This window comes from Rhinoraja longicauda, chromosome 24 (genome assembly GCF_053455715.1).
Source record: "Rhinoraja longicauda isolate Sanriku21f chromosome 24, sRhiLon1.1, whole genome shotgun sequence".
Taxonomy (NCBI): domain Eukaryota; kingdom Metazoa; phylum Chordata; class Chondrichthyes; order Rajiformes; family Arhynchobatidae; genus Rhinoraja; species Rhinoraja longicauda.
The window spans coordinates 452,923-468,270 of NC_135976.1; the positions used below are offsets into that span (position 1 = coordinate 452,923).

A 15,348-nucleotide genomic window follows, 5' to 3' on the forward strand; every position below is an offset into this window, starting at 1 on the left:
AACTCCATCTCATCCTCTCCGTTTTCACAGCATGACAGCGGAGGCGTTTGCCTGACCGTAGCAGCTGGAACAGTCCGTTGCTGGGGGGGTAGGGGTCCCCCATAATCTTGCTTGCTCTTGATCTGCACCTCCTGATGTATAGGTCCTGCAGGGGGGCGAATGTAGTTCCCATGGTGTGTTCTGCCGAACGCACTACTCTCTGCAGGGCCTTCCTGTCCTGGGCAAAGCTGTTCCCAAACCAGACTGTGATGTTGCCGGACAGGATGCTCTCTACAGCCCCAGAGTAGAAGCATTAAAGGATCCTCAGAGACACTCTGAATTTCCTCAGCTGGTAAAGGCGCTGCTTTGCCTAACCCACCAGTGCGGCAATGTGTGTTGTCCATGTCAGATCCTCTTTGATGTGGACTCCCATGTATTTAAAGCTGCTCACCCTATCCACAGTAGACCCATTTATCTCCAGTGGCCTGTACGTCTTTGGTGTTGAGCCCTTCTAAAGTCCACAATCAGCTCCTTAATTTTTTTGACATTCAAGAGGAGGCTATTGTCCTGACACCAGAGTGCCAGATCAGCCACCTCCTCCTTCTCATCGTTGTCAGAGAACCGGCCCACCACCACAGTGTCATCAGCAAACTTGATGATGGAGTTTGAGCTGTACCTGGCCACACAGTCATGTGTGTACAGGGAGTACAGTAGGGGGCTAAGGACGCAACCCTGGGGGAATCCTGTGTTTTTATGTTGAGGGGGCTAGATGTGTGTTCCCCCATCCTGACCACTTGGGGCCTGGCGGTGAGAAAGTCCAGTACCCAGGCACACAGGGGAGTGTTAAGCCCCAGTTCCAGCAGCTTCTCAGCCAGTCTGGTGCGGACTATGATATTGAAAGCTGAACTAAAGTCAATGAACAGCATCCTCACATAGTAAATACCAGGTAATGCCAGCACTTGTGTAAAAAGCTAGGATCACAAGCCCGGGGAAAATGAAAGGGAGCACGTGTCTAAATGCAAATGTCAGAGAACACCAGTCCATGTGCAAATATCTGGGAGCAATGGCCCTGTGTAAATATCAGTGAACACCGGGCACTCCATAACCATCAGAGAACAACTGTCCGCGTAAATACGTTTGTCCCCCATGTAGATATCAGGGAACACCAGTTCCCATGTCCATATCAGTGAACTCCAGCCCCCAGTGGAAATATTAGTAAAGACCAGCCTCCATGTAATTATCTGTGAACACTTGTCTGTGTGTAAGTATCATTGACCTCGAGTCCCCACATCCCCATGAACACAGACCCCTGCATAAATATCAAGAAACAACTCGTGTAAATATTGGGACGCAGTTATCCACATGTAATTATAATGGTACATCAATCCCCACGTAAACATCAGACAACAATTAGGGGCAGCACAGTGGTGCAGTAGTAGAGCTGCTGCCTCACAGTGACAGGCACCAGGGTTCAATCCTGACTAAGCATGCTGTCTGTATGGAGTTTGTATGTTCTCCCTGTGACTGTGCGGGTTTTTCTGGGTGCTCCAGTTTCTCTCCACATTCCAAAGATGTGCAGATTTATAAGTTAATTGACTTCTGTAAATTGTCCCTAGTGTGTAGTATGCGAGTGGAATAACATAGAACTAGTGTACGGTTGATCGATGGTTAGCATGGACTCAGTGGGACAAAGGTACCTGTTTCCATGATATATCTCTACAAAATCTCTCTAAAATTGCCACCAGTGTAAATATCAACGAACAACAGACTCCTGCGTAAATGTCAGGGAAAAGTAGTTCCCTGTGTAAATATCAGGTAAATATTAGAAAACACCAGCTCCCGGTGGAAAAATATACACAAACAGCAGTTCCTGTGTGAGGTTCAGAGAGCACCAGCTCTGGTGTAATTATCAGAGAGCACCAGCTCTGGTGTAATTATCAGAGAGCAGCAACTCTGGTGTAATTCAGAGAGCACCAGCTCTGGTGTAATTATCAGAGAGCACCAGCTCTGGTGTAATTATCAGAGAGCACCAGCTCTGGTGTAATTATCAGAGAGCAGGAACTCTGGTGTAATTCAGAGAGCACCAGCTCTGGTGTAATTATCAGAGAGCACCAGCTCTGGTGTAATTATCAGAGAGCACCAGCTCTAGTGTACGTCAGAGAGCACCAGCTCTGGTGTAATTCAGAGAGCACCAGCTCTCGTGTAATTATCAGAGAGCACCAGCTCTGGTGTAATTATTAGAGAGCATCAGCTCTGGTGTAATTATCAGAGAGCACCAGCTCTGGTGTAATTCAGAGAGCACCAGCTCTCGTGTAATTACCAGTCCTCGTGGATATATCAGGAGGCACCTGGCTGCATGTAAATATCAGGGAACACCAGTCGCTACGTAACATTATTGAGGAACATGAGCACCCGTGTATATATAAAACTGAAAACCAGCCTCCAAAACTCCTCTCACCCTGGCCACAAACTCATTGAAGCACTTCCCTCTGGAAGGCGACTCCGGACTGTCCCAGCCCCCACAGCCAGACATAAAAACAGCTTTTTTTCCCACAGCCAAAAGTCTGAAGCCTCCTTTTGCTCAGGTATTTTATTTCATTCTTCACATGTTTAAATTATGTTTTATTTTTAATTGTCTACTGTCTATCGCTTTGTTACTTGCGAGCAAAGCACCAAGGCAAATTCCTTGTATGTATACATATTTGGCTAATAAAATGTATTCAATTCAATTCAATGTTAACATCGGGGGCCCTGTGTTAATATCAGGGACAACTGCTCCCCATGTAAATAGCTGGCCCCCTGTTAACATCATCGAACAACTGCCAGCAAAATAAATATCAAGGAACACAGACCCCCAGTGGCAATATCAGGTAACAGCAGTCCTTATGTAAATATCAAGGAACAACAGTCCTCGTTTACTTTCCAGGCAACATTAGACTCGTGTTAATATTAGAGAACAGTAGTTGTCAGAGAACACAAAATCTGTGTAAATAGCAGGAAACAATGGTACCCGTGCGAATATCAAGGAAAACATTAATCCACTGTGTAAATATTAGGGACCATCAGCCCCTTGTGTAATTGCCAGGGAACACGAGCCCCCATGTAAAAATATCAGGGAACACGAGTCCCTGTGTAAATATTTGGCAACACCAGTTCTTGGATAATACCAGCACTTGTGTAAATATCGGGAATCCTGAGCCTGGTGAAAATGTAAGTGAGCACATGTAATATCAGGGAACAACAGTCCTCGTTTAAGAACCGAGGAACATTATTACTATGTTAATATCAAAGAAGACCAGTCAACATATAAATATAAAGGAACACCATGTCTGTGTTCTTCTTCTGTCGTGTGTCTTTTAGACCTGCAGCTCCGTTGAGGCGAGCCAGGCCAACGTGTCATCGTCCAGGTCAATCAGACCTCGTTCACCATTCGGGACATCCATGGGTTCACCGATGTAGCCTAGATGGTTCCGCTGATTTCCACTGGTCTCTCCATCTCGTCTTGACCCAGGTGGCCTTGGAAGTGTCAACTGGTGTTGTACAGAGCAGCTCGTGGGCTTGCATGGCAAAGGGGCACCATGACTTGAGGCGCACATGACGTGGCGTCTCTGTGACGATCTGATGGAGAAGGTGGAAATCACTGGTCTGTGCCTGTCGAGGAAGGGCCAGCATGGCTGCTTCTCATCTATTGGCCGGGGCGATGGTTTACTGGGGTAGCATGTCTGTGTTCATAGCAGGAAACAACATCTCTGTGTAAACGCTTTGACCAAAGGCATTGTGGAATCTGACTCAGGACACTTTCTTTGGAGGCTGGTGGTTCTTTAGGGTGCAATTTTCTTCTCTCTGGAAGGCTTCCAAAGGTAATGCTATCGTGCAGCACGATACCATAGCCGTTCTGTCCAGTCAATTTGATCAACCGATTCAGGCCGGCTTGCCATTCCCATGCTCCTGGTAGGTTTTCCACTTTTAAGACCATCAGACTGAGGTCCCTGGTAGCATAGCCTATTGCCACTGCCAGTGTGCAGTGGAAAGCTGTCCTGTATTTTGAAGAGTTCTTGAGCTGATGGAGGTAATGATACTGCCACTCCCGTTGGGCCGATCCTGAGTTTGGTGCCTGATAGTAGATGTTTCCCTTTTAAAAATGGGTCATAGAAATCTTCATCTTCCTTGCTCGTACCGCCGGGGTCATAGAAGACCGTGCAGTGCAGTTCCTCTTTCCAAGGTTTTAGGTTGAGGCATTTTAGTGAGTCGGCCATCGACATTAATGGTAATTGTTGGTTCTTCCCGAGGTTTAAGAGAGACCATGGGAAGGTGAGTCAGTGGCTTACCATCTTGTCACTGTTGTTTGTAGCTGGGGTCTGGGCAATCTTGGTTTTCCCAGGGGTTTGCACTGAGAACCTAGTTTGAGGTCTTTAGCTTCCCAATTGATGTCTTGTCAGGTTTTCGCCTCGTTCTTGCTGTTGACCCTATTCCCGGGATCCTATAGCTTGGAGTTGGCAGCACTGTCTGGCCCAATGTCCCCATCGACCACAGATATGACAAGACTTCCTGTTAGCAGACGGGCCCAGTAGTTCTTGTCCACGTGTGTCCCACTCCCTTCTTCCATACTGCTGTCTGTTTCTTCTGCCATTTCCTCGAAAATGATGGGGGTAGGGGGGGCATTGGACATGGCCTCCTACTTCTTTATCCTAGAAACATAGAAACATGGAATCATAAAAAATAGGTGCAGGAGGCCATTTGGCCCTTCAAGCCAGCACCGCCATTCATTGTGATCATGGCCGATCATCCACAATCAGTAACCTGTGCCTACCTTCTCCCCATATCCCTTGAATCCACTAGCCCCTAGAGCTCTATCTAACTTTCTTTTAAATTCATCCAGTGAATTGGCCTCCACTGCCTTCTGTGGCAGAGAATTCCACAAATTCACAACTCTCAGGGTGAAAAAGTTTCTTCTCACTTCAGTTTTAAATGGCCTCCCCTGTCACAGTCTGTCCTGTTCACTCACCTGCCAGCCACGCCCACCACGTTAAGCCAATTCCCCTCACCTGTTCACTCACCTGCTCCAGATCACCAATCAAGCCAGCATATAAGCCCTTCCTGCACACACACTCTTTGCCAGATTGTACTTAGCCCCCCTGTATTCAAATCCTGTCGCGATGAAGGCTGTCTTCACTGCCTGCTGTACCTACACGCTTACTTTCTGTGACTGGTGTACAATGACACCAAGGTCTCGTTGCACTTCCCCTTTACCTAATTTGACACCATTGAGATAATAATCTGCCTCCTTCTTTTTGCCGCCAAAGTGGATAACCTCACATTTATCTACATTATACTGCATCTGCCATGCATCTGCCCAAACGATCGCCGAGCCTGCGTTTGGTCTCGCCGATGTAGAGAAGTTGACATAAACTTTAGTGGCTGTCAGTTTGCATAGCTTAATATCATACACCGAGAGCTTGTCGACTTGGCACTTTAAACCTCAAATGGAATCTTGATTTATCTTTGGAGCTTGGATTATACCCTAGTCCTTCTGCCCTATAATTTGGGACGTTCCCAAATAAAAATTATCAGCTTCTGTATGTCGTTACTCTAAGCTGAGGCCTGATACTCTAATCGATTTAAAACTTGTTCGTATATTTCCCGAGATATACTTAAATTTATGTAGTTGCAACTAAAAAAAACCTACTAGGTACCATTGAAAGAACGTGAATAAAAATAAATAAATAAACGACGAACTTTACGAAAAAATAAACGACGAACTTTATCAAATCTGTAATGAGAACCTCTCACTTGCATTTTCAACGACATAAAATAAGTGATGCATATAGTCAACCTCAACCTGTCCATTGCGATCTTAACACAACAAGAACAAATGGAGTCAAACTCCACCTTAAACTTGCAATGAGCTCAACCTCTCAATTGCATATTCAACAGACCAAAAGTAAAATAAGAAAATGAAGTCATAACTCCACCTTAAGTTTGCAATGCATTTTCAACAAGCTAAAACTTAAAACATAAACGATTACTGCATGCTTTGTTATCTTGGAATTCTGAAGGGTTAATGTTCAGTATCCGCTTTTGGCCGATCAGTCTCTTTAGCACTTTCCTGCAACGAAAAAATGATCAGTGAATCGCTATCCAAGTGTAGGTACAGAGAGAGCCGAACCTACAAGAGGGAAACCCCCTTTAGTACATTGTGTACTGGTAGCCAAGAGAGATCTTCCAGCCGCCAGACAGGAGCAGTCGTCTAGTCTTTGTACATCTTCACCTTAAGCAAGCGATCTCGGTGGAGCCTTCAAACTGGCGAAGTCAAACTCTTCAATAAGACACGTGGACGACTTGATTAACCATCAGCAGTGAGTTTATTTTACTTGCACAAGGAGAGAGTGTCACAGTCAAAGGCTGCGATAACAACTCTAAAATTAAGTCGGTAAAGCAGAACATTTATACATGAAAACGATAATCACGAAGGAAGTACAAGGGTGAGGCAGATCGATATGTTAATTACCGAATCTATACTTTACTTTTACATTATTACAAAGGTCGAGACTTCTTGGTTCCTCACTTAACCGGGTTCAAAAGGTAAGGATAGTTAATATGTTAATAATTCTGACACGAGATCGCAACCTGGCCCAACAGGATACATGGATAATGAAGGTACCTGTGCTCAATTGTGCTTTCCGGCTGGCGTTTACTGACTGCGGCAATGAGCTAAGGTAGGGACAATGTATATGTTAACTGACCGGTATTAGCTAAATACCAAAGGTGAGGGGCGGCGTGTTAATACTATGCGCGTCAGGGCCGGGGCGTAGTGGAGATAGCGATGGGTATTGGAACTCACTGCAGAACCCAAGAGACGCAGCAGAGGGCGTAGCAGTGTTGGATATTGTTTTGTGAGATGGAAGGTGCTCGCTGGTGACTTTATTAAATGTATTAATAAATAAAGCACCTTCAACAGCTTTGGGACTTCCACACCAGGACCTGCATATTCCTGTTAGAATAAAGGGCAATGAAACTTGTATGACAAGATAAATTGAGGCTCTGTTCATGAGTAAGAAGGAGCCATGGTGGGACCAACTGCATCCATCCCCGGAGGATTAGCAGTGAGGTATAAGCTAAAAAAAAGAAACCAGGGGGGCAAAATTGGGAGAGAAGATAACTCTGGCAAATAATATTAAGGATAATCCCAATAGATTGTATGTACATAAAGTGGAAAGCGTAATCAGAGAAAGAATGACACCCCCTAGGAACCAAAGCGGCCAACTCTGTGTGGAGCCACAGGAGATGGGCAATGTCCTTATCGGGAATTAGAAGAACAAATGTGCCATGAGAGTACAGACAGCTGCAGGACTAATAAGATTGTTACTATGTTTTTACTGTGGAGAAAGACACGAGGACCGGGGAACTTTGCGCAGTCAATAGAAGGGTCCTGTGGTCAGTCAGGATTACGGTCGCATATGTGACACATGAAGATAGACAAATCTCCTGGGCCTGCTCAGATATATTTGGGGATACTGGGAAGTATGGTTTATCAAATGCTGCCTGCGTTAGATGGTGTAGAAACATAGGAACATAGAAAATATTTGCAGGAGTAGGCCATTCGGCGCTTTGAGCCAGCAGCGCCATTCAATATTATCATGGCTAATCATCCAAAATCAGAACCTTGTTCCTGCTTTTCCCCCATATTCCTTGATTCCTTTAGCCCTAAGAGCTAAATCTAATTCTCCCTTGAAAACATCCAGTGAATTTGGCCTCCACTGCCTTCTGCGGCAGAGAATTCCACAGATTTACAACTCTCTGGGTGAAAAGGTTTTTCCTCATCACAGTGCTAAATGGCCGACCCCTTATACTTAAAGTGCATGGGAACGGGAAGGCAGCTCAGGGTGTTAAGTGCGGTTTCTCCAATCACAATCAACAAGGGCAGCATCACCCTAATCTATAAGCAGAAGGGGGAGATGAATTATATAAGGAATTGGAGACCCATCACATTGTTGAATGTAGACTACAAGATCCTGTCTAAGGCCATCTGGGTCAGGTGATCCACCCGGACCAAACCTGTGCTGTACCTGGCAGGAAAATCTCAGACAGCCTGGTGCTGCTGAGAGATACCATTGCCTACGTGCAGGACAGACGGGTGGATGCCTGCCTGGTCAGCTTGGACCAGGAGAAGGCCTTCGACAGGATATCGCACACGTACATGAGGGACGTGGTCTCCAAAATGGGCTTTGGGGAGGGAATCAGGAAGTGGATCCAACTGCTCCATCTGTAGTGCAGTCCAAATCAATGGGTGGGAATCAGACAGCTTCCCCGTCAGGTCTGGAGTCAGGCAGATCACCCGGGCCGTCTTCCGCTTCATCTGAGGGTCGACGATGGACCGGGTGCGACGAGCCACAATGCACAAGTCGGCAGACAACGGGGGTAAAAGCGTGCCCAACGTCGCCCTCATCCTGATGGCCACCTTCATGTGTGGCTGCATCAGGCGGAGCGTAGAGCCAAGGCACGTGGGCAACGTGCCACTACCTGCTGAGGTTCTACCTGTCCCCGGTGTTGCGAAGGATGGGCCTGGCGCAGATGCCACGCAATGTGCCAGTCAGCTGGATATTACCGCACCATCTGTCGCTCATGGAAAGGTTCTTCCGGACCAACACCTTTGACCACAAGTCCATCGGGCAGTGGTCATAAACGGAACGTCCTGCAGGGGAATGTGCTGAGTCAGGGGAATGACTCCATGGATCCTGTGGCGTGGTTCCCAGAGCAGACTGCCCAGCTTGTCTGGCAAAATGCCTCATCGCCAGAACTCACCAACAAGCACCAAGACCTGGCTTGGCTGGCGGTGAGGGGAGCCCTCTCAGTCCGATCCTTCCTGCACCGCCGGAACCTCACTACCGGCGCACGCTGCCCTCAGGACGGCTGCTATGGAGAGGAGACGGTGGCCCACCTCTTCACAGAGTGTGGATTTGCCAAGAGAGTCTGGAGAGGTCTGCAGGGGTCCCTGTCACGATTCATTCCGAGCAGCTCCGTCACAGCTCTGTGATCTACGGACTGTTCCCAGGGACGCATTCAGAGACTGACATCGAGTGCTGCTGGAAGGTCATCAACTCGGTGAAAGATGCTCTTTGGTCTGCCCGAGCTTTGTTGACCTCCCAGCGGAGCGAGCTGTCCGTGGGGGAATGTTGCCGACTGGCCCGCTGCAGACTGCAGGAGTACGTGCTGAGGGACGCACTGAAGTTTGGTGCAGCCAACGCCAAGGCCCTGTGGGGGAGGACCACAGTCTAGGGGCCTTCCGCTGCTGGACATGGACGGCAGGGTGTGGTGGAGAGAGACGCCCCTCCAAATAAGGGACACTGTGTAAATGTCTGTAAATTTGGAAGTGAATGCCTGTATCGAATGTGTAACCTCCGGAAATGTCGGATGGATTTGTTAAAAAAAGATGTTTTGTAAATATTTAGTACTTGAATAAAGTATTTTTTGATATATATATTTTTTTTAATCAATCACAATCACAATCATACTTTATTAGCCAAGTATGTTTTGCAACATATGTGGAACTTCATTTGCCATACAGTATGTCTCCAAGTGTGTCCCTCGCTACCTGGTGCTCATGGCAGTGACGAACCTTGCATTTTTGGACGTCTAACAAAGGCGGGACCTACACGGTGAATGGTAGGCCTCTAGGGAGTGTTGTAGAGCAGAGGGATCTAGGAGTGCAGGTGCATGGTTCCTTGAAGGTCGAGTCGCAGGTAGATAAGATGGTCAAAAAGGCTTTTGGTACATTAGCCTTCATTAGTCAAAGTATTGAGAAGAGAGGTTGAGAGGTCTTTGCGCAGTTGACCTTATAGAGGTGTATAAAATCATGAGAGGAATAGATCGGGTAGATGCACAGAATCCCTTGCCCAGAGTAGGGGAATCGAGGATCAGAGGACATAGGTTCAAGGTGAAGGGGAAAATATTTAATAGGAATCTGAGGGGTAACACAAAGGGTGATGGGTGTATGGAACAAGCTGCCATTTGAGGTCGTTGAGGCTGGGACTATCCCACCGTTTAAGAAGCAGTTAGACAGGTAAATGGATAGGTCAAGTTTGGAGGGATATGGACCAAGCGCAGGAAGGTGGGACTAGTGCAGCTGGGACATGTTGGCCGGTGTGGATAAGTTGGGCTGAAGGGCCTGTTTCCACTGTATTCACTATGATTCTATGACCTTCTGGTCGTTGTCCTCGATCTGATACTGCGGCACATTCCAACTATTTATTGGGAACAGCTTTATTTCATGCTTTACGTCTCCGGGTGTGAGACCCACGCCTTTCTGCTTAGCCTAGCCATGGACTGCTCTGTCTGGTTCACAGTTGCGTTCACATTCGATCGTTTTTTAGCCATTTATCATCATATCATATCATATATCTACAGCCGGAACATTTGTTGTCAGAAGCTGAAAACGAAATATTACTGGGAGAGAACGGCGGCTGTGGTTCCGGGCACAGTGACTGTATGGGCTGTTTGAAGGACATCCCCTGGTATTTTCTGTTGGCGGAAGAATATAGTTTAGTTTACGACGCCGGCATCTGTTATATCTTGAAAAATTAATCTATGTTACTGTTCTGGGGAATGATGAAGTTCCTCCTCTATATCCTCACGCCTGTGGTCCCATTTGGCCTGGTTCTGCTGCTCAAAGTTTTAACCATAAGGCACATTGTAGTGGCTGCAGGAGACTCGGGGGTAGCTGCAGCGTGGAGAATGTCAAACACCCGGAAATGCAGAGCCGCCGGAAATCCATCACTTTGCTGCTGCTCGTCTCCGCTAATTTCATCCTCTTGTGGCTGATGCATAGCGTGTACAACATGTGTTGGTTTTGGTTCTCTGTATATCCGCCTTACTGGTTACAACTAATTGGATTTTGGTATAGGAAAGAAAACGGCAGATGCTGGTTCCAGCTTTTGAGTTGTTAAACAAACACCCGGATTTATGTCGTAGTCTTGACTATGTTCCGGGGGCAAGTTATGTATATACTGAGATATCCCCATACACTCGTTGTAAAATTCGTTCGAAGATAATGGAATCATAATGAACAATAGTAACAGAAGTCGTCCACGTCTCATAATTTCTTGCCCCTGCTTCAGAATCATACACACGTACACACAGCGACACCATGCGAACATCACAAAAGGTGTGGATTCCTCCTCGTTTCCGATATAAGCACTATCCCTCCGACACTGCCCAGAGATTGCGGCCTGCCTTCACTTCTGATACTTTCTCCGACTCTGAACAATTTCTACCCGCCTGCGCTTGGCCGCGTGGTTCTCTTGGTGTATCTCTCTGTATATTGCTCCGAGTCTATCACTGTCGCTACTTTCTCTGTATCTTCGTTTTCACTTTCCGAAGTTTTCCCACTTTACCAACAAATTCACTTCCCTGTCTTACTTCACTTCAGCCATGCGAGCTCGCTCTCTTCCTCACTCTCAGTTGATTTATTCCTTGCGCATTGAAAGGTTTCATCAGCTCCAAGGTCCAGATTTATCTCTATACAAAACAATGCTAAAACAAACGGAGTTTTGATCACTGCCCTCATTACTCACATGGCCAGGCTGGTTTCCCAATACCAGGTCCAGTATGGTCCATCCCTCCATACAGGCACAAACTGTTTAAGGAAATCCTCCTGGATCGTTGCAGGGAATGGTGCGACTGCCGACGATTAGGAAGGTGAGCGGGGAGGCAGATGAATATTCCAGAGAGCGGCATGAAAGATGAATCTCGGAAACTGCTAAGTTTCCAGGGGCGCACGCATAATTTGTCTGTGGCTTTCTCTGTGCAGTTGTGTTTGTGTAATGGCAGGGTGTTTGTGCGATTGGTGTGGGGGTTCACGAAAGCCCAAGTCGGTAAGTGTATGTCGTGTGTGTATATATATATATATATATATATATATATATGAGTGCGTTTGCAAATACATATTTCAGCATGTATGCATCTTTAGTCTTGTGTGCGTCTATTGTTATTTTCACTGTGCGTTTGTGAAGCGAAATGTTTCAGCGTCGGCAGCCGTGGCGAACTCAGAAAACTGTCACACTGAGAGAAATACGGAGAACCGAGCGGAAAGAGAATGAGACAGAGACATAAGAAAAGAGAGATAAAAAAACAGCGTGAGAGAGTGAAAGATAAAGAGAGAGATAGATGAGAGAGAAGCCGAGGGTGGGTCCAAACAAAGCGGAGCGAAAGATTTTGAATTAACAGCTAAGGCATTTTAACTTTGTAAAGCGCTGCACGTATGAGTACAAGTTAGGTCCCGGAGTTGAGGCCAAGGGATTTTCTTGAGAGGAATAATGCAACATTTTTAACCAGTACAATTAACATTATATTTACTCACGTTGAACTTCATCGGACACCCATCACTGATGGTGAACGGATTACAAATTTACCACCTCGTGCAGTTTAGATATTTCAAATATATTAAGAGCTGGAAACAAAAGAACTGCAGCTCCAATTCACGATAAACGAGAGACAATTTAAATATATTCCGAGACCCAGCGAAAACACCCAAGTGACTAAGTTACGGAGAGTAGTTTCGGGTTATTCATGGTAATGGAAGCCTAGAGTTGTCAATCTTGACACTAGCCAAAGGAGTGGAATCTTAATTTCTCATCTGAAACAGAATCTCCTATCGGAGCGCCACGGATAAGGAAGAGAAACTGGGCTGGAACCAGTCCAGCAACCCATTGTCACCGTTAAATATCAGGAGCAGAAACCTCGCCATTGACCCTAACACTGACGAAGTTTCAGGAACAGGAACCTCGGCTGATGGACCCGAGCAGCCCAGTGTCAGGAGATGTGAGATTCTCGCAATCTCCAGCGTCATCCAGTTCCACCGTAGTCTTAACCCACAAGTAAGGTGTAACTCTTGTGCTCAGTATCAGTTGTTTTGTTGCTGAATATTGAAGCCTACTACAAACTGTTCTTCGCGTTGTGCTCGTTCAATAGCGCCATTTACATCCATTCACCGCCTATCCTGATTAAATAACAATGTGCAGAAGCGTCCGAAACTTCGTCCGTCCCTTATCTGCTGCCTGATCTGCCGAATTAGTGTGGGAACGGGAGGGGAAGTTAAATTGTTGAGCGACCGGGAGTTCAGGTAGGTTTAGGCAGACTGAGCGGAGGTGCTCAGTGAAGCGATCGCCGAGTCTGAGCTTGGTCTCGCCGAGTCTGAGCTTGGTCTCGCCGATATTCAGGAGTCCACACCTGGAACAGCGGATACAGTAGTTTACTTTAATTTAGAGATACAGCACGGAAACAGGCCCTTCGGTCCACCGGGTCCACACCGACCAGTGATCCCCGCACATTAACACGATCCTACACACACTAGGGGCAATTTTACAATTATGTCAAGCCAATAAGCCTACGTCTTTGGAGTGTGTGTCGAAATCAAAGATCTCAGAGAAAACCCACGCAGTTCACGGGGAGAACGTACAAACTCCATACAGACAGCACCAGTAGTCAGGATCGAACCTTGGTCTAAGGGGAAGCAAGGACGCAGCTGTGGGAGGGGGAGTTGCTCTTTTACAATTCTAAAATATATAAGGTTCCCCTCTTCCATTCTAGGTGAGGCTCTCAGTAGGGTCTCCTCGTGTAATGTCCCGTCAGATCTGTTAGTCTTGTGTCATGTTCTGTGTTTAGATTCTCATTTCAGGTCCCTTGACTTCCTGCCATTGTAATTGTCAGCCTCGCCTTGATTGTTTCCACCTGTGTGCCCTTACCTCATGTATATATAGTCCACGCCTCCCTTTGTCCTGTGCCAGTTCGTATTGTGATTCATGTGCTCTGATTCATGTGCTCTCGGCTACTAATGTTTTTGTAGCTGAGTAAGTTTAGAGTTTTTGGTTCGAATCGCAGTGTTCTTTAATGTGAAAATTAAAGAACGCCTTTATTTTCTCCAAATTGACTCTTGTGTGTGAGTCGTGCGTTTGAGTCCAGTTCCTGTGTGCCCCAGAGCATAACAGAACGAACTGGCCATAATATGGACTCAGCCGACTCTAAGATTTGGAAATCAGCCCTTGCCAACCAGAGCACTAAGATCCAGCACCAGGAGGAGCAGCTGCGCTCAGTCAGTCACGGGGTGCGCGAGCTGAACGATAGACAAGGCGAGTTCCAGTCATCAGTGACGACCCAGATTAACCACCTCGCTGTACAACTCCATCAGGTTCTGGCTCATCTCGACCCAACCTCGGCAGCTTCTCCACTGGCTCACGTTGAACCTTCAGCCGGCCATCCGCCTGCTGTTCCGGCCACGCCTGCGAACCCCACGCTGATTCTACGCCTGGCTTCACCAGATAAGTTCTCTGGAGACTCGGAGAATTGTAGATCATTCCTTGTACAATGTGATCTCCACTTCAAGCATAACCCTGCACACTTCCCCTCAGACCAGGCCAGGGTAGCATTTATTGTGTCCCATTTGACGGGACGAGCCGCAGCATGGGCCACTGCGGAGTGGTCTCGGGGCTCCACAGTCTGTCAGGATCTAGACCTCTTCCAAAGAACATTTAGCAGTATTTTTGATCACACTTCCTCTGCTAAGGAAGCTTCCCGAGTCTTACTGCAGCTAAAACAGAACACTCGCCCAGTGATAGACTATGCCATTGACTTCCGAACCCTTGCAACAGACAGTGGGTGGAATATGCCTGCACAAGTGGATGCATTCATGAATGGGTTGTCGGAGGCTATAAAGGACAGACTTTCACCTTTTGAGTTACCCAGTGATCTAGAGACATTAATTACCAGGGCTATTCGTGTCGATAACAGGATAAAGGAAAAGGAAAGACACCAGGCTGCTGATCGTCCTCCCAATCACCAGGGGCGCTCCTCCGGGTCCTTCAGACCGAAGAAGTCATCGTTCCCTGTCCATCGGTGGCCGGAGAAAACAGCGTCCTCTCAGCCGTCGGAGGAACCCATGCAGCTAGGATGAACCAGGCTGACTCCGGAGCAGCGACAGTGCCGCCTGAAGGACGGAGCCTGCTTTTACTGCGGTCAACAAGGACACCGTCTGGCCGACTGCTCGGTAAAAGGGGTGGCTCACCAGTGAAAAGGAGGACACTGGTGAGCCAATTCCCCATTTTGGACTTACCTCCTCGACCTCTGACACAGGCCACCCTCACTCTGAATCAGCAAATTGTGACTCGGGGGGTTTTGATCGACTCCAGAGCCGACGAGAGTCTCATGGACTGGACTCTAGCTCGATCGTATAAGGTTAAATCTGTGCCCTTGTTGCAACCTATTGTGGCAAGCGCTTTAGATGGACATCAGTTGTTTGAGATAACTCATCGTACAGAACCTGTCAAAGTCATGTTCAATGCTAACCATGTGGAGATAATGTCTTTTCACTTGTTTGAC

The 15,348-nt window shown here is 47.0% G+C and overlaps 1 protein-coding gene across 1 annotated transcript in view; it reads right to left on the reverse strand.

Moving 5' to 3' along the window:
- Window positions 1-10,598: 10,598 nt before the first annotated feature.
- The window catches only part of cfap126 (cilia and flagella associated protein 126), a 54,575-nt gene continuing 49,825 nt past the window's right edge, over window positions 10,599-15,348 (reverse strand). Inside the window, exon 6 of the mRNA XM_078420904.1 lies at window positions 10,599-10,793. Within this exon, the coding sequence (XP_078277030.1) occupies window positions 10,599-10,793 (195 nt within the window). The remainder of the gene's footprint in view (window positions 10,794-15,348) is intronic.